Below are 25,200 nucleotides of genomic sequence, written 5' to 3'. Positions count from 1 at the left end.
GCAATCACTACAAAAGCTATTTAAAGAGATACACCCAAAAACACTATAGGTAATCAAAAACCCCCTGGAAGGTAGGAAAAAGGAAACAGAAAAACAAAACACAGAGGATAAACAGAAAACAAAAAAATAAAATGGCAGACTTCAGTTCTAATACGTCAATAATTACATTAAATGTGAATGGTCTAAACATACCAATTAAAAGACAGAAACTGGCAGAGTAGATTAAAAATATGACCCAACTCTATGCTATTTACAACAAACGCACTTCAATTATAACAATATCAGCAGGCTGAAAGAAAAAGGATGCATACAGATATATCATGTAAACATTAATCAAAAGAAAGCAGGAGAGGCTATATTGGTATCAGACAGACTTCAGAGCAAAGAAAATTACCAGAGACAGAGGGGGACACTATATAATGATAAAAGGGTCAGCCCAACAAGAAGACACAGCAATCCTAAATATGTATGCACCAAACAGAGCTGCAAAATATTGTGAAGCGAAGACTGACAGAAATGAGAGATAAACAAATCCACAGTGACAGTTAGAGACTGTAACACTCCACTCTCAACAACAGAAATAGACAGAAAATCAGCAAGTATACAGAAGAACTCAACAACGCCATCAACCAAGAGGAGCTAATCAACATTTATAGAACATACCACCCAGCAACAGCAGAACCACAGAATATACGCCAAGACCATATTCTGGGCCATAAAACAAACTTCTAAGAATTGAAATCACACAGAGTGTATTTTCCAGCCACAACAGAATCAAACTAGAAATCAACAACAGAAAGATAACAGGAACACCTCCAAGCACTTGGGAATTAAACAAAACACTGATAAATAATCCATGGAAATCAATAAATAAAATAAAAATAAAACAATGTAACAGAACTGTGAGACACAGTCAAAGCAGCACTTAGAGGGAAATTGAAAGCACTAAAAATGCCCACACAACAAAGAGGAAAATCAATTAGCTAAGCTTCTACCCTCAGTGCCCTAAAAAAGAAGAGCAAAATAAATCTGAAGAAAACAGGATAGAAATCAGGATAATAATAGGAATCAATGAAACTGAAAACAGAACGATAGAGCAAAATCACTGAATTCTACCAAATGTCTAAAGAATTAACACCAATCCTTTACAAACTCTTCCAGAAAAGGAAGAGGAGGGAACACTTTCTAACTCATTCTGAGGCCAGTATTACCTGGCTACCAAAGCCAGACAGACATTACAAGAGAAAATTAAAGGTCAATATCCCTTACAAATACAGATGCAAAATCCTGAACAAAACACTAGCAAACTAAGTCCAGCAACTTACAAAAAGGATTACACACCATAACTATGTAGTAAAGGATTAATTTTGTCCAAAGTGCCTTTGCCCATGATTCCTGGTAGATAATCTCTAAGCCCCTGGAATGTCCTGCCTGAAAGAGTGTTTTTGTTTACCTAGGGGTCTTAGACCATGTAGTTTAGCTCAACCTATGGAGGGACTGCAGAATAAGGCCAACCATGTTCTGGTGAGTTTCTTCCCCGGTGGCAATACCCTACACATGCTTTCACACATCACTGCTGGGAGAAGCCAGTGCTGTCTGCACAGTTCCACAGTCCCAGTCTGGGCAGGACAACAGGAAGCTCACACTCAGGGCTCTCCTGACCTCCTCCCTGTGCCTCTTCCTTTGGCTGATTTGGGTCAGCATCCTTCTGCTATAACAAACCATAACTGTGATATAGCAGCTTTCATTGAGTTCTGTGAGTCCTTCCAGAGAATTATCAAACCTGAAGGTGCTCTTGGAGACCCTGAAACTTTTCAACAACCAAGCAGGATCTATCCCAGGGATGGAAGGTTGGGCCAACAGATAAAAATCAACCAATGAAAGACACCATGTTAACAGAATAAAGGACAAAAAACACATGATCATCTCAAAAGATGCAGAAAAAGCACCTGACAAAAACAAATACGCTTTGATGATAAAAACAACAAACTGGGAGGAGAAGGGAACTTCCTCAAACTGATAAAAGGCATCTGCAAAAACCCACAGCTGACATACACTCAATGGTGGAAGACTGAATGCATTCCTTCTAAGACAGGAACAAAACAAGGATGTCTCCTCTTACTACTTCTACTGATCATCGTTCTGGAGGATCAAGCCAGAGCAAATGACAGGAAAATGAAGTAAAAGGCACACAGATCAGAGAAATAAAACTATCGCTACTTGCAGAGGACATGATTTTGTATAAAGAAAATCTTAAGGAATCCATAAAAACTCATTAGAGCTAGTCAACAAGTTCAGCAAAGTTGCAGTATATAAAATTAGCAATTAAAATCAGAAAAGAAAATTGAGAAAACAATTTCATTTACATAGCATCAAAAAGAATAAAATACTTAGAGGAGTACATTTAACCAAAGAAATGCCAGACTTGCACACTACAAAACTCTAAAACATTGCTGAACAAAATTAAAGATGATCTAAATAAATGCAAAAGCACCCTGAATTCACAGATTATAAGACTTAATGTCAAAATGACAATACTTTCATCAAAATCCCAGCTGACTTTTTAGCAGAGATTGACAAGCTGATCCTAAAATTCATGTGGAAATGCAAGGGACCCCAAATAGCCAAAACAATCTTGAAAAAAAAGGACCAAGTTGAGGACTCACATCTCCTGATTTTAAAACCTACCACACAAAGACACAGTAATCAAAACAGTGTGGTACTGGCATAAAGACAGAAAACCAGCAGAACAGAATAGAGAGCACAGAAATAAACCCTCACTTGTATGGCCACATGACTTTCAACAAGGGTGCCAAGACCCTTCAATGGCAAAAGGACAGTGTATTCAACAAACAGTGCTGGGAAAACTGGACGTGCACACGCTAAAGAATGAAGCTGGACCTTTTACCTTCACCACATACAAAAATTAACCCAAAATGGATGAAAAACATAAACCTAAGAACTAAAACTATAAAACTCTTAAAATAAAACACGGGGAAACACTTCAGGACATTGGGTTTGGTAATGATTTCTTGGATCTGACATGAAAAACACAGGCAACAAGAGAAAAAGCAGGCAAATTGGACTTCATCAGGACTTAAAACTTTATGCATCAAGCGACACTAATAACAGAGTAAAAAGGCAACCCACAGAATGGGAGAAAGTATTTGCAAATCACATATCTAATAAGAAATTAATATCCAGAATATATGAAGAACTTCTAAAACTCAACAGAAAAAAACAACCTAATTCAAAAAGGGACAAAGAGGGACTTCCCTGGTGGCACAGTGGTTAAGAATCCATCTGCCAATGCAGGGGACACGGGTTCGAGCCCTGGTCCGGGAAGATCCCACATGCCGCGGAGCAGCTGAGCCCGTGCGCCACAACTACTGAACCCCGCATGCCTAGAGCCCGTGCTCCGCTACAAGAGAAGCCACCGCAATGAGAAGCCCGGGCACCACAATGAAGAGCAGCCCCCGCTCGCCGCAACTAGAGAAAGCCTGAGTGCAGCAATGAAGACCCAATGCAGTCCAAAATAAATAAATAAATAAATAAATTTTTTTAAAAAAAGGACAAAGAAACTCAACAAGTATTTCTACAATGAAGGTATACAAATGACCAATAAGCACATGAAAAGACTGCCAACATCACTAATCACTAGGGAAATGGATATCGAAAACACAATGGGATATCACTTCACACATTAGGGTAGCTATTGTTAAAACAGAAAACAAGTGTTTGTGAAGCATGGAGAGCTGGAACATGTGCACACTGACAGAGGGAATGTAAAATGGTACAATTTGGCGGCTCCTCAGATAGTTAAAAAGGGACTTGACGCATGACCCAACAATCCCAATTCTAGGTATATAAACTAGAGAACCGCAAACATGCCCCCCAAACCTTTAATTGATAAACAGTTAAACAAACTGTGGAGTATTACAGTCACCCCTCGGTATCCAGTTTGGAGTCACCCCTCCAAACTGTGGAGTATTACAGTCACCCCGTGGTATCCAAGGGGGACTGGTTCCAGGACCACTGAGATACCAGTGTCCATGGATGCTCACATCCCACAGTCGGCCCCCCATATCCGAGGTTCCACGTCCACAGACTCACACACCACGGGACTGGGAGGAGGGGAGGATGGGATTCCTTTGTGCGATGATGGAAATATTCTAGAGCTAGGCAGTGGTGCTGATTACACAACTTTGTGAACATATGCAAACTCACTGATGCGTACTCTTTAAGAGGCTGAATTACATGATACGTGAATTATATCTCAATAAAAATCATTACTAAATAAACAGTTGAATTTAACAAGAAGATTCAGAATGCCTTCTGCCGTAAGCTGCACAGACAGCAGCCTCACCTGCTCGAAGATCTCGATGGCCTTCTGGTACTGCTCCAGCTGGGCGGCGTACGCGGCCACTTTCAGCAGACACTTGTTAGCCGAGCTGAAACCGAGAACCAGAGCAGAGAGGAAACACTCCCAAAGAGAAATGACAAGCCATCTCAGTGCACCTGCACGTGGTAGGATGCAAGGGGCACCCAGAGCAGAGTGAAGGTCTGTCTTTTATTACATGTAACAAAACCCATTGAATTATATCAAGAAAAATAATACTTGCCTGTTGGATTCTTCCCCTTTGTAATAATCAGCCGACTGTTCGTAATGGGCGATAGCCTGCAAACACACACACATTTTATTCAAACTGTTTGAAGAGTTGCATTTAAAAACTACACTTGCACAGATATTTTTCCTATAAATAAACCTTTTCCAGCAGCAAATCTTTCACAACCCGGCCTGCTTTATTTTGGGAACACAAGAAAGCATGAGCTTCCAGCAGATGGCTTGCTGTCCAACAAAATCTCTTCTTCCCTACCTCCCACCCGACAAATGCCCTGCCACCCCGTCTCCCCAGGCCTGCTGCAGTTAGGGGCAGCCAGGTGGCCTGTCCTTCCCAATGGGATGTAGGCAGACACACTGTGGGCCACCTCCAGATGTGGCCCACACATCTGACTCTGCAGCCTTCTCCAGGCCTGTCCCCTTCCCGTGAGCTGGAAGGCAAGGGCCACATCTAGTGATGCTGGAAGCCGCAAACTGAAGACGGCAGCCCATCTGTCAGCCCGGTTCCCAAGTGATGTCCCCACCACCGCCAAACCCCAAGCAGTGACAGTGGACTGTTATTTCAGAGACGTGTGAGGCCCTATTCCATTCAGATCTATGGCTTGCTGCAGCAGCACAGACGTTCCTCACGGATACCTAAGGGTCATCCAGAATAAAGGTGTTGCCTTCCACCTAAGATGGGGGGAGCTGTGAACAATCAAGTGGAGAGGAAACAGGCTGCAGCCTGGAAAGCTAGAAGCCCTGGTCATGCTGCGGCTTAAGACTTAGTGAAATCAAGCACCTGACAGCTCAGAAAGCAGAACCGTGCCTGCTGGAGCAGTGACCCCGTGGTTAATCATAATGGGCTACCAGGGCTAAGATGAAGAATAATGATACAAAGTATCAGTATGAAAGTTCTTCATGAAATGGTAAATCAAAACAGCCAGAAAAGAGTATATACAAATACACAGACATGTGGAGGAAACACCTGGAATCCACCCTTTTGGAGCACAGTCAGAGCCCTCACACAAACACACGCGCACACACACACACACACACACGCACGCACACACGCTTTACTCTCCCACTACACCATTAGCTCTGAGGGCAGGCAGGCCCACGTGGCTTTGCTCCCAAGCCCAGCGTGACGCCTGTCACACAGCGGGTGCTCAGCAAACAGGTGCTGAGGGGACGTGGGCAGATGCATCTCACAGGCGGTCCAGATTACACCACCAGCACCATCGTGACTCATGGGAATGCCTACCAAAGAAAGGTTTCCCATGAATTTCTCATTAGTCAAACATTATCTCTGAACTGTCCTCATTCTCTGAAGTACTTTGCACCCTTTCCCATCGTAATAATGGGGTTAAGAATGGGAAACAATACCCAATCACTGTGTAAAGAGTACCAGGCTGGACAACCTCTTCCCAGGGAGGGAGCGTATGTACTACTCACCTTCCTGGCTCTTACCGCCCAGAATTCAGGGAACGGTGCTGGGCTGAACCATGTGGAACTGCTGTTTTGGAGGGTAAAAAAAAAAGGCCAAATGCGGATGATATGGTTTAACCTGACACGTAGTAAATAATGACACTGGTTCATCAAGACATTATAGCTCTAAACTACAGCTAGATTTATCATAGTAAAAGAAAAATTCCGTTTGGTTTTTAATAATTAATAATGCTAATTAAACCACTCATCAAATTTCATGGTATTCCCAAGTTTTGACAGAAAATAGTTGAAAAAAAAACTCACCTAGCACTTAACAGAGAAGTTTCAGAGAAAAGAGGCTGGGCACGGGTTATCTTTGGATGTTCACACTAGTGTGGAATTTTAACATGTAGCGACATTAATCAGGCACAAGTCGACCCTTACACGTTAGAATTCAGCCCAGAGTATCTTACAATTTCAAGGATGATAATAAATATCAAAAGTAGAACACAGCCGCCAATAACAACAGCACATGTAACAATAAATCCAGACACAAAAATCAGTTATTATCCTGTAATTTGGGTAGCGTGACAAAGGAATCACAATACTCCTCCTTGGGGAGTCTGGTAAGCATCACGGTGCTGGAGAACACTGGGCCCTGAAGGCAGAGACTGGACTCTAGGACTGTGGTCACCACCAGAGTCTTAAGGCAAATGCAACAGCTAAGGGTCAAGCTCAAGAGTCCACTTTGTAGGTGAAACAGCCTTAAACAGCCTTCAGATGGGATCATTCTTTCAGAACCTACGCCCTGAGAACCTGCCATAGACACTTACCCTACACTGTAACAGACAACACGAAATCACGTTCTCCAGGGGCTGAGACGGACACGAGTCAGAGCTCCTCTGGGTCACTGAATATTACTGATTATTATTATATTAATGTTTTACTTGGAAGTCAAAGGAGTATCGTGAGTTTATGGAACTTCACATTTCCTTGTTCACCAGCTAAAATCTGAGTGAACCAGGGAACACATCGTGGCCACATTAACTGGGAAGAAACATAATGAATCAGACATAAGATGCCTCAGTGTAACTGATTTTTCAAACAAACATCATGCGCCACCAACACAACCTGGAGAGTCCCGCCAGGGAGGCGAGGGTGAGGACGTTTCTAGACACAGGAGCCCAAACATGAGGGAACAAGATGAGCTGAGCCCCACGCATGTGCTAAGTGATGTGGTTCTTACGACGCACCGTGACACGCCCCACGTAAGCGCCAGGAGGTGCTGCCCATGGGCAACCTGCAGAATGGCAGGAACACCGCGGGCGACAGGCTGCAGAAGCTCCTGTGCGTGACAAACCGTCAACTTTGTTCAAGAAGGAAAACAAGAGTTCGCCACAGGTCGTTTATCCACCCTGAATCTTCTGGAGACGCATGTAGTCAAGAGGCTGCCGAAGACCACCCCGGAAGACAGAGGACTGACCACCAAGGACAGGAGCGGACGCAGCGGCCTCGGCTGGAGAAACGCTCTGCCCAGCGGCGCTCACCCCCGCCAGGTGGTTCAGCTCAGTACAGATGTGGAGCCACCCCAGCCACCCGGACTCGGCTCCTCCTGCTCTGCCATCGACTCTGCGCCCGGGGGCAAAGGAGGGCTCAGGTCTGGGGCTCATCACCTCCTCCTGGGTCTGCAGAAAAGCTCCCCACAGAGACGGGGCATACGGCCCTGATACAGTCAAGGTCTAAGGGCAGCCTCAGAAAAGCACGGCACAGTATGACAAAAACGGCTCAAAGCCAAGTCCATGAAACGAGCCAGAGAGTTCTGAGCCGCGTGACCACAAGGGGCAGCAGCATGAAGTCAAAGGGAGACGTTAACAAGGCCTGTCTGACTGCAGTACCGAGAGGGCCTCCCCGCCCGAGACTCCGTCTGCTCTGGCAGGTGCAGTGTGACAGTGAGGGCATCCTCTGCTCACTCATCAGAGCCTGGGCTCTCGGACACACCAGTAAACCACAGGAAGGTTCGGGCTGACGCGGGGCACCCACTCCAGTGGAGGGAGACGGCAACACAGGGCCGGAGAGCAGCCATCACAGCGCCCGCAAGGGGGCCACTGAGGTGGGGGAGGCGTCTGGGTGTGTGTGTCCCCGTGAGGGCTGAGGTCCCAATTTTAACTACGTGGCTGTGATAGTTCTCATCACAGTTACAAATGAGCAAAGCTCTGAAGGACAACTGACGTGTGGGAGAAGAGCTCAGGGCCAAGGGACAAGCAGCGCAAAGACCCTGAGGCAGAGCGCACGTGTGCGAGGGTCAGCAGAGGTCAGGGTGGCTGCTGCAGGGGGGCAGGAGAGCACGGGGGGACGAGGAAGAGGGGAGCCTGCAAGGCGCTGGGTGAGGGGCCAGTCCGTGGGGCGCAGGAGGCCGCCCGCAAGGCTGGAGGCCGCGGAGCAACAATCTGATCGCCTGCGGACGAGGATGGCGAGTTGCCAGCATACACGGGACACTTCAAGCTGCGGTGCTGCGTGAGCACAGACGGGACCACGGGAGCGAGCACAGTGAGAGCGGACGAGGGCCCAGCCCCAAGGGGAGAGAGGAGGAACCAGCCGAGGGTGGGGGGCAGAGAACCAAGCGGGGGCCGTGCTCCAGAGGCCGAGGGAAGAGGTGAAACGGGAGAGGAAGAGAGACAAGAGTGACAACGGTCCAGCGCGAGCAGCAGGCACGGGGTGAAGGGTGACCTCTGAGAGCTCAGCGTCCGCCCCAGACCGTGCAAGCCGTTCCTCCCTGACTCATGCCTGCTTCCCACGGCGCTCGGTTTTACATAAACGCCGTCCCCAGTTGGAGGGAGGCAGCCCGGGGAGCTGGCAGGGCTTTCCCTCCCGCCCCAGCCCAAGGTCTCCACGTGACCCTGTCTGCGCACGCATCCCTCTGCCCTCACGAGCCCACTGCAGGGGCGCCTGGGGTCCCTGCCCGCCGCCTCCCCCCGTCCACACACCTTCTCGATGTCCACCAGCTCCGTCTCGTAGATCTCCGCGATGGTGATGTGGTGCTTGGCCGCGATCGTGAACCTTCCCTGGGGAGGAAACAAAGCAGTCACATCCCAGTTAACTGTGAGCTATCTCGAGGGTTCCACCCCACGGCCGCTCAAGCAAGGCATGTCTTACCATGTCTGTGTAAATGTCGATGGCTGCATTTAAGCAGTTGATAGCCTCTGAAGCGAAGGCATTCAAGAAAGACAATGAAAAATCCATTCAGTCAGAGGGTTCGCTGAGCCTGTCTTCCTGGCTGCTTCTACACGGCTAAGGGGCCCCGCTGGGGCGGGGCGGGGGCAGGGTGGTTGGCAAGAAGCAAACACACGTCCAGCCCCTTCGGGGAGCCTGTCCACGGAAGTGTCATCAACACCTGTCAACCTATCCACTAAAACCTTAAGTGCAGCACACTCCTCGCTGCTATCATGTGTATGTACTAATTTTGAAAGACAGTACTTTTTGTACAGTGTTAAAAGACGCTAACTTCCGGTGTACTAACAAATACCAATAGGAAGAAAAAATCTAATAAACGAGAGTGCTGATGACACTCATTTTCTGAAACAGTGAGCCGACAGCTCCCCACCACACGGTGGCGTTTACAAGGCTGGCAAGTGGTTGGTGGCTCCAAGTTTACTGCTTTTGCTCTAAAGAGGCAGCAGAGCAAAAAGGCCTGACCAAAGGATCAGAAAGGTAAGTAGATTAGTGAAAATAAAAGCAATTTCCCCCTAAGCTGCATAAGAAATGCGGATTGTTATGCCTTTAAAACTACAGAAAAATAGGAAAGCTACCCACAAAACCCGCTCAAACCCCTGGCTAGGAATTTGATGCACTTTTCCTCCCTGTGTTTTCTGGATGCATTTCTATGAGCACTGACGTATTGTGAATTTCAGATTTCGGCTCTCCATGGTTCCTCAGCTGCCGTGAGAACATTTCCCAGGTCAGTGAGACGCCCTGAAGCCAGGGGTTCAGTGCCTGCAACACACTCTGAAATACTGATGTGAGGTGATTCTACGGTGCACTTAGGCTGTGCCCAGTTTTTCCCCTTTGGAAAATAAACTGTGGCTAGTCCTTATACCACAGCCCTTGAAATAGCTTATGTCAGTGTGATATATTCACAAGAGCTGGGATTTCTGTGTTAAAACGGGCTGCTGAAACAAGGAGGGAGGTTCCACGGCCACCAGTGCACGTGTGGAGGGAGGAGATGAGGCCTTCAATCGCTAAGTGTGCACTCCTCTAACTCAAAAAGAAAGAACGTCTGCAAAACTTCACCTCTTCAAATACCCAAGATCATTCTTTCCTCAAAACCTAGTGTTTGAAACACACTTTTTAAAGAAGTCACATGAATGCTGTGTGAATAAGCTGTTTTCAACCATAGGATTTTACGACCTCCCATTAACTGGATCTCCACACACACCATTGGGGAGCAAGGGAACACTTGTTTCCTTTAGTGAACAACGTACACACTCACACAATTGAGGTAAGACTTAGATAAAATTAACGCAAATTTCCAAAACACTGTCCACAATGCAACTCCACAATGGAGTTCAAGAAAATGGTGTTGAGCACTAAGCTGGATCAATTTAACAGATTTTCTCCTCATAAAAGCTTCAGCTGATTGCAGTTAAAAATCCCCAAATCTCCACCGTCCTGAAGCGCGAGCATCTCGCTCTGGTAGCACAACCTGCGGGAGGTCCGGGGGGCACGGGACAGAGCGCGGCTCACCTTGGGGGTCTGCCTTCTTGTAGGCGTTCCCAGCATCCACAAAGCTGGTGGCGGAGTCGTGTTTGCTCTGCAGCTGCATATGGAGCTTGGCTGCCTGACAAAACGCATTTCCTGCAGCTGAAGAAGACAAATGACTCAGTTAGCACAGAGGAGCAAGCACCCTGCAGAGCGGCCCTGCTCCAGGAGCCCGGCCCACGTCCGCCTGGGGAAGGCCCCATCCCTGACAGCAGCACACGTGCCTGTGATCCAGTGCACCTCGGGTGGCCACGAAGATGCCCAGGACCCAGGGGGAACAGCAACAAGGGCTCCTCTCAGCCCCAGGCCTCCTTCCGCACTGACCACCCGGCGGCGGGTGTTCAGCTCTGTCCCTGGCACAGGTCCCACACCAACAGGGCATCTCCACAGAGGCGTGAGGCCGGGAGGGTCCACAGGCGAGGATGCGCACCGCCCATCTCTCTGTGTCCACTGGCTCAGCTGGCATCACCGGAGAAACAGCGACAAAGGCACCCAGGTAGAGCAGGCTCAAAAGGAGTGAAGATGAGGCCCACAATTTCTAAAGTCAAAGCTCTTTCCTAAGTTTATGACAAAGTCTGACAGAGACCCATGGGGCTGAACTGTGCATGTCCCACTTGGTGTGGAACTGGCACACTTCCCCGCAGTCACACAGGTGCTGCCCGGGGGCACAGCGTGAGAGGTTCACGCGCTCAGCCTTTCCAGAAAAGGTTCTGGATCAGGAAATGTGGCTTCTGGTGGGGCTGAAATGGAGGAACGAAGGAGGAAGGACCGGGCTGGGGCGGAAGAGGTCAGGCCCGCCCAGGAGGCTGTGACGGTCAGCATGGAACCTGGACGAGGATGAACCCACTTCACCACGAGGTCCTCAAGCGCAGGGGAGGACCAGGACTGGGGGCGGCTCATGAGGGTCTGGAGTCGGAAGTCAGGACTAGCAGGGATGGAGGAAGAGCTCGCCCCGTTAGGAAAGGCATGACCAAGAGTATCACAAAACCTCCTGGTACTTAAAAAATATTTTCAGTCATAAATGTTTCAAAGACATTCAGAAAATTGTAAAAAATAGTGACAGACGCCTAAGAACCCTGATGGTATTAAACATTTACTTTAAATTTCTTTTCAGAAACAGAACAGTCAATTCCACTGAAGCTTCAGTGGCTCTCCGTGTCCCAGCCACACTCCCAGAGGAAACTACATAATTTCCACTGCGGTTTCTGGACCTTCACCCAAGGGAGAAGAGGCAGCACAAACCCCTGAGCCAGCCGGCCCAGATTCAAGTCTTGCTCTGTGCAAGACAAAAGAGCGCCCAGGCACTTCTGAAAATATTTACCCACCAGCATGGCCTGCGCCCTGCCAGTCCAAGCAGACACTGGCCTGCGGCTGGAGCTGGAACTGAAGAAGCCTGCCCGCCAGGCCTTGACCCCTACCTTGGTGGACCGCAAACCCAGAGGCCCAGAGAAGGGGCGAAGCCACTGCCAGGGTGGTGGGCAGGCACCCAGGTCCTCCGGGCAGCTGTGAACTTCCGGGTGGCAGTTCAGGAATGTAGAGGCCAAAGAGTGGCTCTGATGGGCTCGGCCTCAGAAGCGTGTAGCCATCACTTGGGACCTTCTAGGCAAAACGCTCAGAACGGCCTGGCCCCAGGCACGTGCACGCGTGTTGGCCATTGTCATTATCACACGTAAATCTGTCCTTAGAGAATACCTGTGCTTTGCTGTGTTTAAATGTCATCGTTTCTCTTACAACCGAATCCTCCCTCTCCCACCAATAATTTAGTTTTTGAAAGTTTATTTGTGCTAGCCATCCCAGAACCAATCGTGGTCCATCCTTCCCTGGCTGAGGGTAACAGCACGGCATCCAGGCTCTGCCGTGTTGGCTCCACTTCCCCCGATGATTTTTTTTCTTTTAATAAACTGATTGATTGATTTGATTGATTTTTTTGGCCATGTTGGGTCTTTGTTGCTGCGTGCGGGCTTTTCTCTAGTTGCGGTGAGCAGGGGCTACTCTTCGTTGTGGTGCACGGGCTTCTCATTGTGGTGGCTTCTCTTTATTGTGCAGCATGGGCTCTAGGCATGCGAGCTTCAGTAGTTGTGGCACGCAGGCTCAGGAGTTGTGGTGCACGGGCTTAGTTGCTCTGTGGTATGTGGGATCTTCCCGGACCAGGGATCGAACCCGTGTCCCCTGCACTGGCAGGCGGATTCTTAACCACTGCGCCACCAGGGAAGTCCTCCCCAGACAATATTAAGAGCTTTGATTTTACAATTTCACGCTCCCACCTTCCAAAACTAGGTGCGGGCTCACTTTTTCAGTCTGAGCACTCACTCCCACCATCATTAACAAACGCCAGCTCCATCTCTCCAAACTTGGAAGTGGTTTAATACATGCTCCTTTAAAGACAAAGTTACACACTTTCTCAGGCCCAATTTCCTCAACTGTAAACATCTAATACCTGCCAGGATGACCTCTCAAAATTGGAGTAGCAGATGAATTAGTTTATAAAAGAACTTCTAAAACTATAAACAAATGCAGTGGTGTCGTGATCACCACCACTAGGACATGGAAGTAAATTCAAAGAACCTGATTTTTTTTCAGTTTATTTCATTTTTTAACCATTTTTAAAATTGAAGTAGAGTTGATTTACAATGCTGTGTTAGTTTCAGGTGTACAGCAAAGTGTTTCAGTTATATATATGTATCTATTCATTTTCAGGTTCTTTCCCATTACAGGTTATTACAAAAGATTGAGTATAGTTTCCTGTGCTATATAATAGGTCCTTGTTTATCTATTTTATGTATAGTGGTGTGTATCTGTTAATCCCAAGTTCAAAGAATCTAATACTTATTAATTCACTACACTAATATGCTGAGTATCTATCGTGTTGCACATACTGGGCCAGGGCCTGTAGGTAGGGCAGAGATAAAGCCCAGAAACACCCTGGCTTTCTAAGGTTTATGTTCTAGTGAGGGACAGCACATAATAAAAGCACAGACAATACAAATGAACAAATGTACTTCATTTATTTTTGCTAGATGGTGGTAAGGGCATCAGAGAAAAGGGAACGGGGCTTCCCAGAAGAGAGGACTGTTATCTTTAAAAGCAACGGCCAGGAAAGACCTAAGACGACGATGACATTTGTAGAAGGACCTGGAAAAAACAGGGACTGGCACGCCCTAATGTAGGGAAGAGAGTGCCAGACGGAGGGCACAGCACAGGCAGAGGCTCAGAGGAAAGAGCCGGGGAAGGAGCGGGTGGGCAGGAGAAGCGTCCAGAGTCGGGAGGGGATGGGAGATGAGTAGATCCTGAAGGGCACCATGAAGGACTGTAGCTCTGATTTGAAATAACATGACCTGACTTAAGATTTAACGGGATTACTTTGTTTTCCTCATTAAAACACACTAGGAAAGTAAAGAAGCAGGGAGGTAACAGTCCAGGCAAGAGATCACTGAGGTCAGGGTGGGGAGTGCCCACACGTCCCCCTCGGTTACATAACCAGTAATGCCCCTCGGAAAGGAATTTCCAAAGTTTAGAACATCTGGTCAAAAGATGAAATAAATAAAGGGTCTTTTTAGATAAGGTCACTTTTTACGTATGATTACAGGACCTGAACCAAACAAAAGATGTGAATGCTAATACTGTTTTCTCCTCCATTTTAAAATACATTATAATTCAGGTATAAATGCACTTTGGAAACAGAACATACCTTTTTAACCTACAACTAAACCTATAAAAAGAATTTCACAGCCAGAAAAGACCTTTTAGGGTCATCTAGTTCAACAGCATTTTCTTCACTGAAATGATTTTTAAAGTATCAGCCTTAGAAGCAAGGGGGAAAATCGTCACACCGCACACCTCACGCTTACACAATGCGATGTGTCACTGACATCTCGATCAAGCTGGGAAAGCACACGGGGAAACACACTTAGAGAGGGCAAGGCCCCGCCTCAGGTCATCCGCAGGTGCGAGAGGGCTGGAGACCCATGTCCTGCCCCGTCAAAGGCTGTCTCCACCTGCACTACAGAAAAACCCCAGCACAGAACTTCTTTCTCCAGGGGCAGAGGATAAATTTGTTTCTCAAATCAGTGTCAGAAAGAGCCATCCCCTCTCAGAACGATGAAAAGAATTCTGATTTTATTTTGTGTAATTTCCCCCAGTAGAAAGCATTATGTTAGAAACTGACGAGTCTGTCAGGGTTTACAGAAATAACACCTCCCACTGCTGCATTTCTCAGTGGACCACAACCAGTTATCAGAGTAAGGAATGGTTAGAAATTCTTCACCAAGGTTTAGGTAAACAAAAGCAGACTCTCCTGTTTATCCTACTTGTTTTCAATAAGTTTTACTACAACTTTCATTCCTTGTGGTACTGAATTTATTTAAGCACATTAATAAGAAGCAAAGATTACTATTCTTAAATCCAAGTAACTTTAGGTCTTTTAAATCACCACATGCCCACTGTATGAAGTGGTTTACAGACACTAAAACAGACACGGCCTCTCCGCTTAAACTTCAGCCAGGATTTCAAGCTTTGTTCCCTTGGATCAAGGACCCCTCTCCCGGTCCACAGCCAGCAGTTTTTCTAAGGGGAAGGCAGACAGTCATTTCCTCCTTCAAAGTGATTTTAAGTTATTTGCCTAAAAAGCAAACAAACAAAAACTGTATACATACCACTCCAATTCTTAGCCATCTTGAACATATTTGCAGCTCTGGTATACATTTCACAAGCTTCTTCTATTCTTGTGTTTCCTCTGAGAAAAATTTAAAAATGAGGTTAAGTTTTACTATACCAACCATCCACATCCCTAATCCTCCCCTCCTCCCTCAAATAATAAACATTTAATGAGCACTTACTATGTGCCAGACCAGCATTCGAGAACCTTAACAGCTGTTCAAAGGAGTTACTCTAATTATCCCTATTGTCCAGATGAGGAAACTGAGGCATAAGAAAGTAGCCATACAGCAAGGATGCCACAGAACTGAGACTCAAATACAGATGTGGCAGGACCCAGGGCTTACACCCTCAACCAGAGTCTTTTCCATGCATGAAAACTGAAGTTTTACTCATTCTGAGAAATGAGAAGTATATTTTTCAAGAGAAATTAGGATAAAGACATCTTGACACTTTTAATATCCAAGAGTTCAGCACTATGTTTATTCAGACTTAAAAGTAAAAACAAAACCCAGGGCTTCCCTGGTGGCCCAGTGGTTAAGAATCCGCCTGCCAATGCAGGGGACATGGGCTCGAGCCCTGGTCCGGGAAGATGCCACATGCCGCAGAACAACTAAGCCCGTGCGCCACAATTACTGAGCCTGCGCTCTAGAGCCCACGCTCCGCAACAAGAGAAGCCACCGCAATGAGAAGCCCGTGCACCACAACAAAGAGTAGCCCCCGCTCGCCGCATCTAGAGAAAGCCAGCACGCGGCAACGAAGACTCAACGCAGCCAAAAATATAAATGACTGAATGAATGAATGATACTCAACATCATTAGCCATCAGAGAAATGCAAATCAAACCACAAACGACATATCACTTCACTCCCACTAGGCTGGCTAGAATCAAAAGACAGATCTAACAAATGTTAGGGAGGATGTACGGAAACTGGAACCCTCATATACTGCTGGTACAAGTGGCAAATTGTATAAAAAGCCACTTTGGATAACAGTTTGGCAGCTGCTCAAAAGGTTAAACATAGTTACTATATGACCCAGAAATTCTACTCCTAGGTACATACCCAAGAGAAATGAAAATGTTAGTCCACACAAAAACTTGTACACAAATGTTCACAGCAGCATTATTCATGACAGACAAAAATGGAAACAACCCAAAGGTCCATCAAATGATAAAGGAGGTACACACACAATAGAGGAGATCAGACAATAGAAAGGAATGAAGTACTGATCATACTACAAGGTAGACGAGCCTTCAAAAAATATCATGTGAAGTGAAGAGCCAGTCCCAGAGGACACACCATTCACACGAAAGGTCTACAACAGGCCAATCTACAAAGACAGAAAGCAGACTGGTGGTTGCCTAGAGCTGGAAGTGCTAGAGAAAAATGAGGGGGGAGGGTTCAGAGTTTCTTTCTGGGGTGATGAAAATGTTCTAAAACTGCTTGTTGTGATAGCTGCAAAGCTTGGTGAATATGCTTAAAACTGTTCAACTGGACACTTGAAACGGGTGAATTGTATGGTATGTGAATTATATCTCAATAAAGCTGTTCCTCTCCCCTCTAAAAAAAACCCCTTTGGAAGCTATGTCACACAGCCAATGATAGGATGGCAACAAACCACACCAAAAATGAAGCATCAGAACAGGCAACGCCTTCTCTCACTCACACCTTCATGTTCCTTTTTCTCTACTTCACAGCTACATTAAAAAAAAAAAAAAAAAAGCTAATGATCCCAATGGAAAATCCCCAACTTGAGAAAGCTTTCAATCTTAGCCACAGCTCCTTGGAGCTAACAGAGGCTTGCCACTTTCTGTATCTTATTTTTCTAACATGTACCAGGCATCTTGAACTGTAATTATAGTGCAATCATTCTTCTTTTTTTTTTTAATTTATTTTTGGCTGCGTTGGGTCTTCGTTGCTACTCGCAGGCTTTCTCTAGTTGTGGCGAGCAGGGGCTACTCTTCGTTGAGGTGTGCGGGCTTCTCATTGCGGTGGCTTCTCTTGTTGCAGAGCACGGGCTCTAGGCACGTGGGCTGCAGTAGTTGTGGCACGTGGGCTGCAGTAGTTGTGGCACGTGGGCTGCAGTAGTTGTGGCACGTGGGCTCAGTAGTTGCGGCTCATGGCCTTAGTTGCTCCGCAGCACGTGGGATCTTCCCAGACCAGGGCTCAACCCCTGTCCCCTGCACTGGCAGGCGGATTCTTAACCATTGTGACACCAGGGAAGTCCAGTGCAATCGTTCTTATTAAAGGTTTCCAAATAAAACTAGCTTCATTAAAATGTACTTTATCCTATTATTTTCAGAAGCAGGTTCAGCTAGGAATAATAGAACACCTACATTATGCTAGGTTTTATGCTGCACATTTCCACATGCCTTACGTCATCTTCATTATTACAACGACCACAAAAGATCTCCATGTTACAGAAGAGAAAACTGTACCTGGAGGTCAATGGCTTGCCCAAGGTCATCCAGCCAAGGTCAGTGGTGGAGCTGACACCTGATAACGGGTTTAGCGATGTTTATAAAAATAATGAATGAACCCTGCCTCACCTCTCCTAAAACAGAATCACCAGAAAAATTCTCATGTTAAAAGCACCAGAGAACTCATGTGTCATAAACAGACATAACTTAAAGAATTCATGAAAAAAACATACTTTTAAGTCACTCCAAATGCCTACTGTGTTCTACACCCATGAACGTTGATTTTTATAAGTTTTAAGGACAAATATTCAGAATTCACATTCACATATTCAACTGACTGTTACCCAGAGCCCCTATAAGTGAGGTAGAAGACCCTCAAAAACAGAAACAAGTTTCATTGAGAGAGTCTACATTATAAAGTGATACAGTACAGTACATGGCACTGACCTGCCAGAAATCACTAAGAAAACAAAGTCCTTACCCAGGAGGAGGTCAGAATGCCAAGAAGAGTATTTAACTTCAGTGCTGGAGAAGTCTGAGGGTGTCTAACATCCCCACCCCAGGTTCCAAGGAGATGGGGTGAGAGTCACACGCCTCCCCCAGCCCCCAGGAGCAGCAGAGTTGGGCCCGAGCCTGCCTGTAAGCCCCTGTCTCTCTTCACTACCTTCCCCCGGCCCCTACCTGTTCCCGTTTTAATGTTTAGGAGGAAAAAAAAATCAGCCTGGGAAAAATCACAGCCCGTTATTCCAAAGAGCTCCGATGACATCTACACGCAGACCAGCCTATTAATCCTCCGCTCATCCAAAGTCTTGCATTTTCCTCGTGGTGAGTGAGAGCTACCTGGGAGCAGCGGGAAACTGCAACTGAGCATGTGCGCAGGTGGGGGCCAGAGACACCACATCAAGAGCCGTGGGGACCAACGACACACACCAAGGGATATGCCCCAGAGAAGCGGGGCAACTGCTGAGGCGGAAAGAACGCTGCTCTTAACCCAAGAGATCTGGAGCAGGAGTGTCCTATCGCGTGACAATCACAGAGCTGTGATGAGGCCAAAGCAGGACTAGAGACAAAATTCAGCTTCATCACCAGAACACCCCAAAGGGCTGTCAAACCGTGTGGAAAGACTGAACACAGGGATCACTTTGAGTTTCCCGGGCCTGGGAGGGGCTCCTCCTCCTCGTTCACCAGTGACACCACTCCAGCCACCAGGCCGATGCCGGGACAGCGTCCAGCACAGGGCCTGGTTCACAGGCCTCAATCACGAGGCTGAAGACCCAGCGTCTGCATGGAAGAAACAGCCCACATCCCAGGTTTGCAAGTTTCCCCCCGTGTCCCTCAAAACAACAAGCAAATACAGAAAGCATCCCGAAAAGAAGTGAAAAATTCAAAGTCTGTTTAAAATACCTCTACCATTAAAGGAAACAGTTTCTCTATTCACAACACTTCTGACACCAAACGTGGGTTTTCTATGCCAAGCAACTCTCCAATTCCCTGCGGCCACCAGCGGGATGTCCTGCGACTCAATTCAGTTCCGCACAGACCCCACAGGTTGAGCACCCGCACTTCAGATGCCCTTTGCAAGTGCTGGGTCCCCCGTTCTTCTGACCGACCGGCTACCAATCAGGGGTTCCCACAACCTCCTCCTCAAATTCGATAATTTGCTGGAAGGATTCACAGAACTCAGAGAAACACACTCCTATCACTGGTTTGTTATCAAGGACACAGCTGAGAAACAGCGAAACGGGAGAGGCACAGGGCAGGCGTGTCGGGAGGGCGCCCGCAGCCCCACTCTCGCCGGGAGCCCCCTCCCCTCAGGAGCATCCTCTCCCTGGGAGCAGCACCTCCATGTGTCTCCAACCCAGAAGCTCTCTGAGCCCTGTCGTGTAGGGTTTTTACAAGGCTCACGGCAGAGGGACTGACTACCCTGGTGGCTGACTCAACCCCCTCGGGGGCGGGACTGAAAGTTCCAGCCCTCTAATCACTGGCTGCTTCCTCTGACAACCAGCCCCCATCCTGAAGCCATCAGGACCCACCTTGAGTCGCCTCATCTGCACAACCCAGGTAGGGTTGAAAGGGGCTTATTATGAATAACAAGACACCCCTCTCACCCTCACCACTCAGGGTCTCACAAGCCTTTACCAGCTCCGTGCCAGGAACCCAGGGTGGAGAACAAATCTATATTTCATATATCACAACATCACAGCCATATACAACTATTTATTCTACTTTTTACCCTCCAACAAGCAATTTACTTTCATCTGATACTTCATATCTGTAATCTCCACAGATTCTAAAACTTGGGAGTTTTCCTAGATAAACTTAACCCTTTCAGGGTTATTTTCGGTCTGGGTTTCATATGTCTGTTCCTCCACGTGATGAGGAAGCAGGGCGCCTGCAGCAGGTGGAATGCAGAGCCCCAGGGAGATACTTTCCTTAGTGCTCATCTGAAGTCTTGTCCCAAACGCCTGTAACTGCTGGACTGAAGTCCTCTGCTTTTTCACAAACCAGTAACTGGAGGAGCAGTGCCAGCACGCAGGCTTTGGAGTCGGCCTGCCTACCAACAAACGTAGGCATCTATCGGCTACCCCCCGCCCCCAAGAGCAGACACAGCTCCAAGCCCCAGAGCACCGCCCCCAGAGCAGCTGGCAGCAGACAAGCAGGGGCCTCAAACTTGACAGGTGGCCTCAGTGCTTTGCCCTGGACCCTGGATTCCATCTTCTGAGACCATCTCACTTTATTTCCATTTATGTAAGAAAAAATCATCACAGATTCTCAGACACAGGAAACAATCTGAGACAGTTAAAGACTGTCTGACAAAAGTATCTGCATTTAAGCATAACTTGCTGAAATAAAGTTACAAGAACAGGTACAGCAAAGAAAGCTACTTGGACTTTATTTGGTAATAGTCCCAAGGCCTTGACTTGATATGGGGAGTCACCTCTCTTGAAGAGGAGAGATATGTATAGATTGGACCTTTTAGTAAAACAAACCAAGATACTTAAATATTACAAGGAAGCCAAAAATAGGAATTACTGGATAAACTCAGAAATGACACACACAACATGACTTGCCAAGCGAAGTTTTCATATTTAATTTCAATCTTTATAAAAATTCAATTTTTAAACTGAATTTTATCTTTCAGACTTGTAATTCCCATAGGACAATGATGGCTGCCTAAATACAAGTGCGTCCTCAGCATCCTCCAGAACCACACAGATCAACAAGGAGCAGATACAACCACCCATAATACACTCACGGCAAAACTAGCAGACAGAATTCAACAAGACTTCGTTTAAATAAAGCTGGGGAAATAAAGACCCTGAACTAGCAGAGCCAGGGACACAGCCCCTGCTAGAAATCAGGAGGGGACGCCTGGACACAAGAGGGGGTGCGGCAGGGTCCCAGCAATAGCAGCTCACAGACGCCAAGACCCCAGCAAGGAGGAGCCGCAGAGTGGGGTCAAGGAGGAGCCGCAGAGTGGGGTCAAGGAGGCAGGTATGAGACCTGGAGCACTTGGGGGGCTGGAAGGGTGGCCTGGCTAGAGGCGGCAGACTCCAGAAGACGTGCTTCTGCGGGAGGGAGGGGGAGAGGAGGCTTGGCAGTGAAGGGAAGAAGGCGGAGGTGGAAATAAACTCAGGGTCTCAGGAAACGGGAGGAGGCAGAACTGGACGGGCAGCAAGCCCCACCCACCCCCACGACCCTAGTCATCAACGAAGCCGCACTAACGTCCTGATAGAAGGCGGAGCGTTCAGGAGAGGCCAGGCTTCGAATTCTGATCCTTCCCCAAGTCAGCGATATGCAGTAGACCGTCTCTTGTGATGGGTCTGGCAGGGACACCAGCTGCGCTCGCAGTCAGCCATGTGATCACCGACACACTCACAACCATTTTGGACCCAGATGCCCACTCTGCTTTTCACTTGCAGTACCTATTCGATGAATAGCAAGAGACATTCAACACTATTATAAAATAGGCCTTGTGCTAGATTGTTTTGCCCAACTGTAGGCTAATGGAAGTGTTCTGAGCATGCTGAAGGAAGGCCAGGCTAAGCTATCATGTTCGGTAGGTTAGGTGTATTAAATACATTTTCAACTTACGAGGGGTTTATCAGGACAAAACCCCACTGTAAGCGGAGGAAGAATAACTGAACCTCTCCGATACACACACACCCTGGATAAAGGGGTAAGTAGAACACCCTCTCTGAGTGGCACATAGGTAGGTAATGGATTTTTTCCAGGGCAGACAAAATACTAGATGCCTAAGTAAGGAAACCGAGCGAAGGGTATTAAAAAAGATTCACGGCATAAAGGTAGCCAGTAAAATAAAATTACGAAATTTCCTAAATAAAAAGCAAAGAAAAGAGATCACATGAAGAAAAACTGAAAATAAAACATAATGCGGTTGACCCTTGAACAGTGCGGGGGGTTGGTGCGCTGACCCTGGTGCAGCCAGCCCTCCAAACACGCAGTCCCCCGCCCGCACCCTCGCATTCCACAGATCGGGCAGCACCGCTGTACCTACTACTGAAAAAAACCTGCGTGTAAGTGGACCCACGCAGTTCCAACCCATGTTGTTCAAGGGTCAGCTGTACATAACACATATAACAAAATGACAGAATTAAAAATCATCCATATGCCAGTCATACCAATAATGTAAATGTGCTGAAGATTTTTAGATTTGCTCACACATCTAAACAAACAAAACCCAACTCTGTGCTCAATATGACAGACACAACTAAAATAAAGCTATTCTGAAAGCCTCAAGATAAAGAGCTGGTCGGGAGTTTGCCAAATATGTCAACCTGTGTTTGTTAGATTTGTTGCAACAAGAAATATCCCCAAGTCTTCCCAAAGCCTCTCTCTCTCTCTCACTCTACCTTGTGCTGGTTGTGACTCTGCTGGCTCTTTCCCCGTGGGTCTTTTCTCTGTTCTGGAATGCGGCCCCCATCAGGTGTACTCCTCTCATGAGGGAAGCACAGATGACCCCTGCAGCTTCTGCTCTCACTTCCTACCTCAAAGTCACTCCCGGCCACCTTGCCTGGACTCAGGCCACTGCGCCTGGACTCAACGGGGAGGGGAGCTGCCCTCTCCCTGGGACGAGGCAGCACAGGCCACATGGCAACAGGCATCAAGTATAATCCTCTTACCTAACACAGCTCTAAAACAGGCAAACGCAAGTAACAAGAAAGCAGGGATTGCTGGCATCAGACAAGGTAGAATTTGGGCTCAAAAGTATTAAATGAAATAAAGAAATTAACTTCATAATGCTAAAGATACAATTCAAATGAAATTATATTAATTGTGAATATCTATGTACCAAAACCTGGCAGCCACCTTTCTACAGCAGAAATTACAGGAATCCTAAATGCCAAAATAATCTTGAGAAGGAAGAACAAAACTGGAGGGCTCATACTTCCTGATTTTAAAACTTACTACAAAGATACAGTAATCAAAACAATGCGGTACAGGCATAAAAAAAGACATATAGACCAACGGACTAGAATAGAGAACGCATGAATAAATCTTTGCATATATGGGCAAATGATTTTTGACAAGGGTGCCAAAATATTCAACAGGGAAAAGACAGTCTTTACAACAAACGGTGCTGGGAAAACCAGATACTGACTTGCAAAAGAATAAAGTTGGACCCTTACCTAACACCTTATACAAAAATTAACTCAAAATGGATCAAGGACCTAAATGTGATACTTAAGACAACAAAAAAATCTTAGAAGAAAACAGCAAAAGCTTCATGACACTGGATTTGTCAATGATATCTTGGATATGACACTAAAGGCACAGGTTAGAAAAGAAAAATAGACAAATTGCATTTCATGAAAATTTTAAAAATTTTATGCATCACAGACACTATTCACAGAGTAAAAAGGCACCATACAGAATGGGAGAAAATATCTGCAAATCACATACCTGATAAGGGATTAATATCCAGAATATAAAGAGAACTCCTAAAACTCAACAATAACAAAAAAACAAACCAATTCAAAAATGGGCAAATGACTTGAATAGACATTTCTCCAAAGAAGATATATGAATGGCCAATAGGCATATGAAAAGATGCTCAACATCACTAATCATTAGGGAAATGCAAATCAAAGCCACAATGAGATATCATCTCACACCTGTCAGAATGGCCATTATTTAAAAAAAAAAAAAAAACAGAAAATAACAAGTGCTGGCAAGCATGTTCAGAAATCAGAACCTGTGTGCACTGTTGGTGGGAATGTAAAATGGTACAGCTGTGGAAAAACAGTATGGCAGTTCCCAAAAAATTAAAAGTAGAATTACCATATAATCCAGCAATTTCATTTTGGGGTATATACCCAAGAGAATGAAACGCAGGGTCTTGAAGAGATATTTGTACAATCATGTTCATAGCATCATTATTCACAATAGCTAAAATGTGGAGGCAACCCTAGTGTCCATTAATGAATGAATGGATTAGCAAAATGTGGTATATACATATGACAGATTATTCAGCCTTATAAAGGAAAGAAATTCTGAAATATGATACAATATGGATGAAGCTTGAGGACATTATGCTAAGTGAAATAAGCCAATCACAAAAACACAAATACTGTATGATTCCACTTATATGAGGTACTCAGCATAGCTGAAATCATGGAGAAAGTATATGGTGGTTTCCAGGGGCTGGGGGAGCAGAGAATGGGGAGTTATTAATGGGTATAGAGTTTCAGTTTTACAAGATGACAAGAGTTATGGGATGGTGGTGATGGCTGCACAACAGTATGAATGTACTTTAATACTACTGAACTCTACACTTAAAAATGGTTACGATGGTAAATGTTATGTTATTTTACAATTAAAAAAAAGAATTAAAAAAATTACAATAGATCCAAGAAGACAGAAATACACTCATAAAAGGAGATATTAATATACCCCTTTTAGTCCAAAACAGGTCAAGTGGACAAAAAATATAGACATGAAAGACCTAAACAACATAATCAGTAACCAGATCTCAGGGATCTCTAGCAAGTCATACACTCTGAAAAGAGAAAACCCACTTCTTAAGGGCACGTGGACCACTCATGAACACCAATCACACATTAGGTGGCAAAGAAAACCTCAGTACATTCTCTGACCATAATGAAATAAAGCTAGAAATTAATAATATACAAAAAAGGCCCTTCTACCTGGAACAAAACCCTCAAAGAACTTCTGGGTCAAAGATGAAACAAATTAAAATAAAAACACTATATATCAGTATCTATGGGATGCAATTAAAACAGTAATACAGTTTTAAAGGAAAATTCATCCATGCATATTTGGATCCATATAAATAAAATAGAAATAATGAATTAAATACC

The 25,200-nt window shown here is 46.0% G+C and overlaps 1 protein-coding gene across 3 annotated transcripts in view; it reads right to left on the bottom strand.

Moving 5' to 3' along the window:
• The window catches only part of NAPB (NSF attachment protein beta), a gene marked incomplete at its 3' end in the record, with an annotated part of 36,877 nt that overhangs the window by 5,317 nt on the left and 6,360 nt on the right, over positions 1 to 25,200 (bottom strand). The window contains exons 2-7 of one of the 3 annotated variants that reach the window (XM_079719870.1): positions 15,432 to 15,515; positions 10,769 to 10,902; positions 9,182 to 9,228; positions 9,013 to 9,090; positions 4,623 to 4,678; positions 4,367 to 4,451 (exon numbers count right to left, since the gene is read on the bottom strand). In XM_079719870.1, coding sequence (XP_079575996.1) covers positions 4,367 to 4,451; positions 4,623 to 4,678; positions 9,013 to 9,090; positions 9,182 to 9,228; positions 10,769 to 10,902; positions 15,432 to 15,515 — 484 coding nt within the window. The remainder of the gene's footprint in view (positions 1 to 4,366; positions 4,452 to 4,622; positions 4,679 to 9,012; positions 9,091 to 9,181; positions 9,229 to 10,768; positions 10,903 to 15,431; positions 15,516 to 25,200) is intronic. The other 2 variants (XM_079719871.1, XM_079719872.1) reach the window with 2 other exon arrangements.

Source organism: Hyperoodon ampullatus (assembly GCF_949752795.1).
Source record: "Hyperoodon ampullatus genome assembly, chromosome: 14".
Classification (NCBI taxonomy): Eukaryota; Metazoa; Chordata; class Mammalia; order Artiodactyla; family Ziphiidae; genus Hyperoodon; species Hyperoodon ampullatus.
The sequence above is the reverse complement of the archived record's forward strand: the minus strand, read 5'-3'. Positions and strand labels throughout refer to the sequence as shown.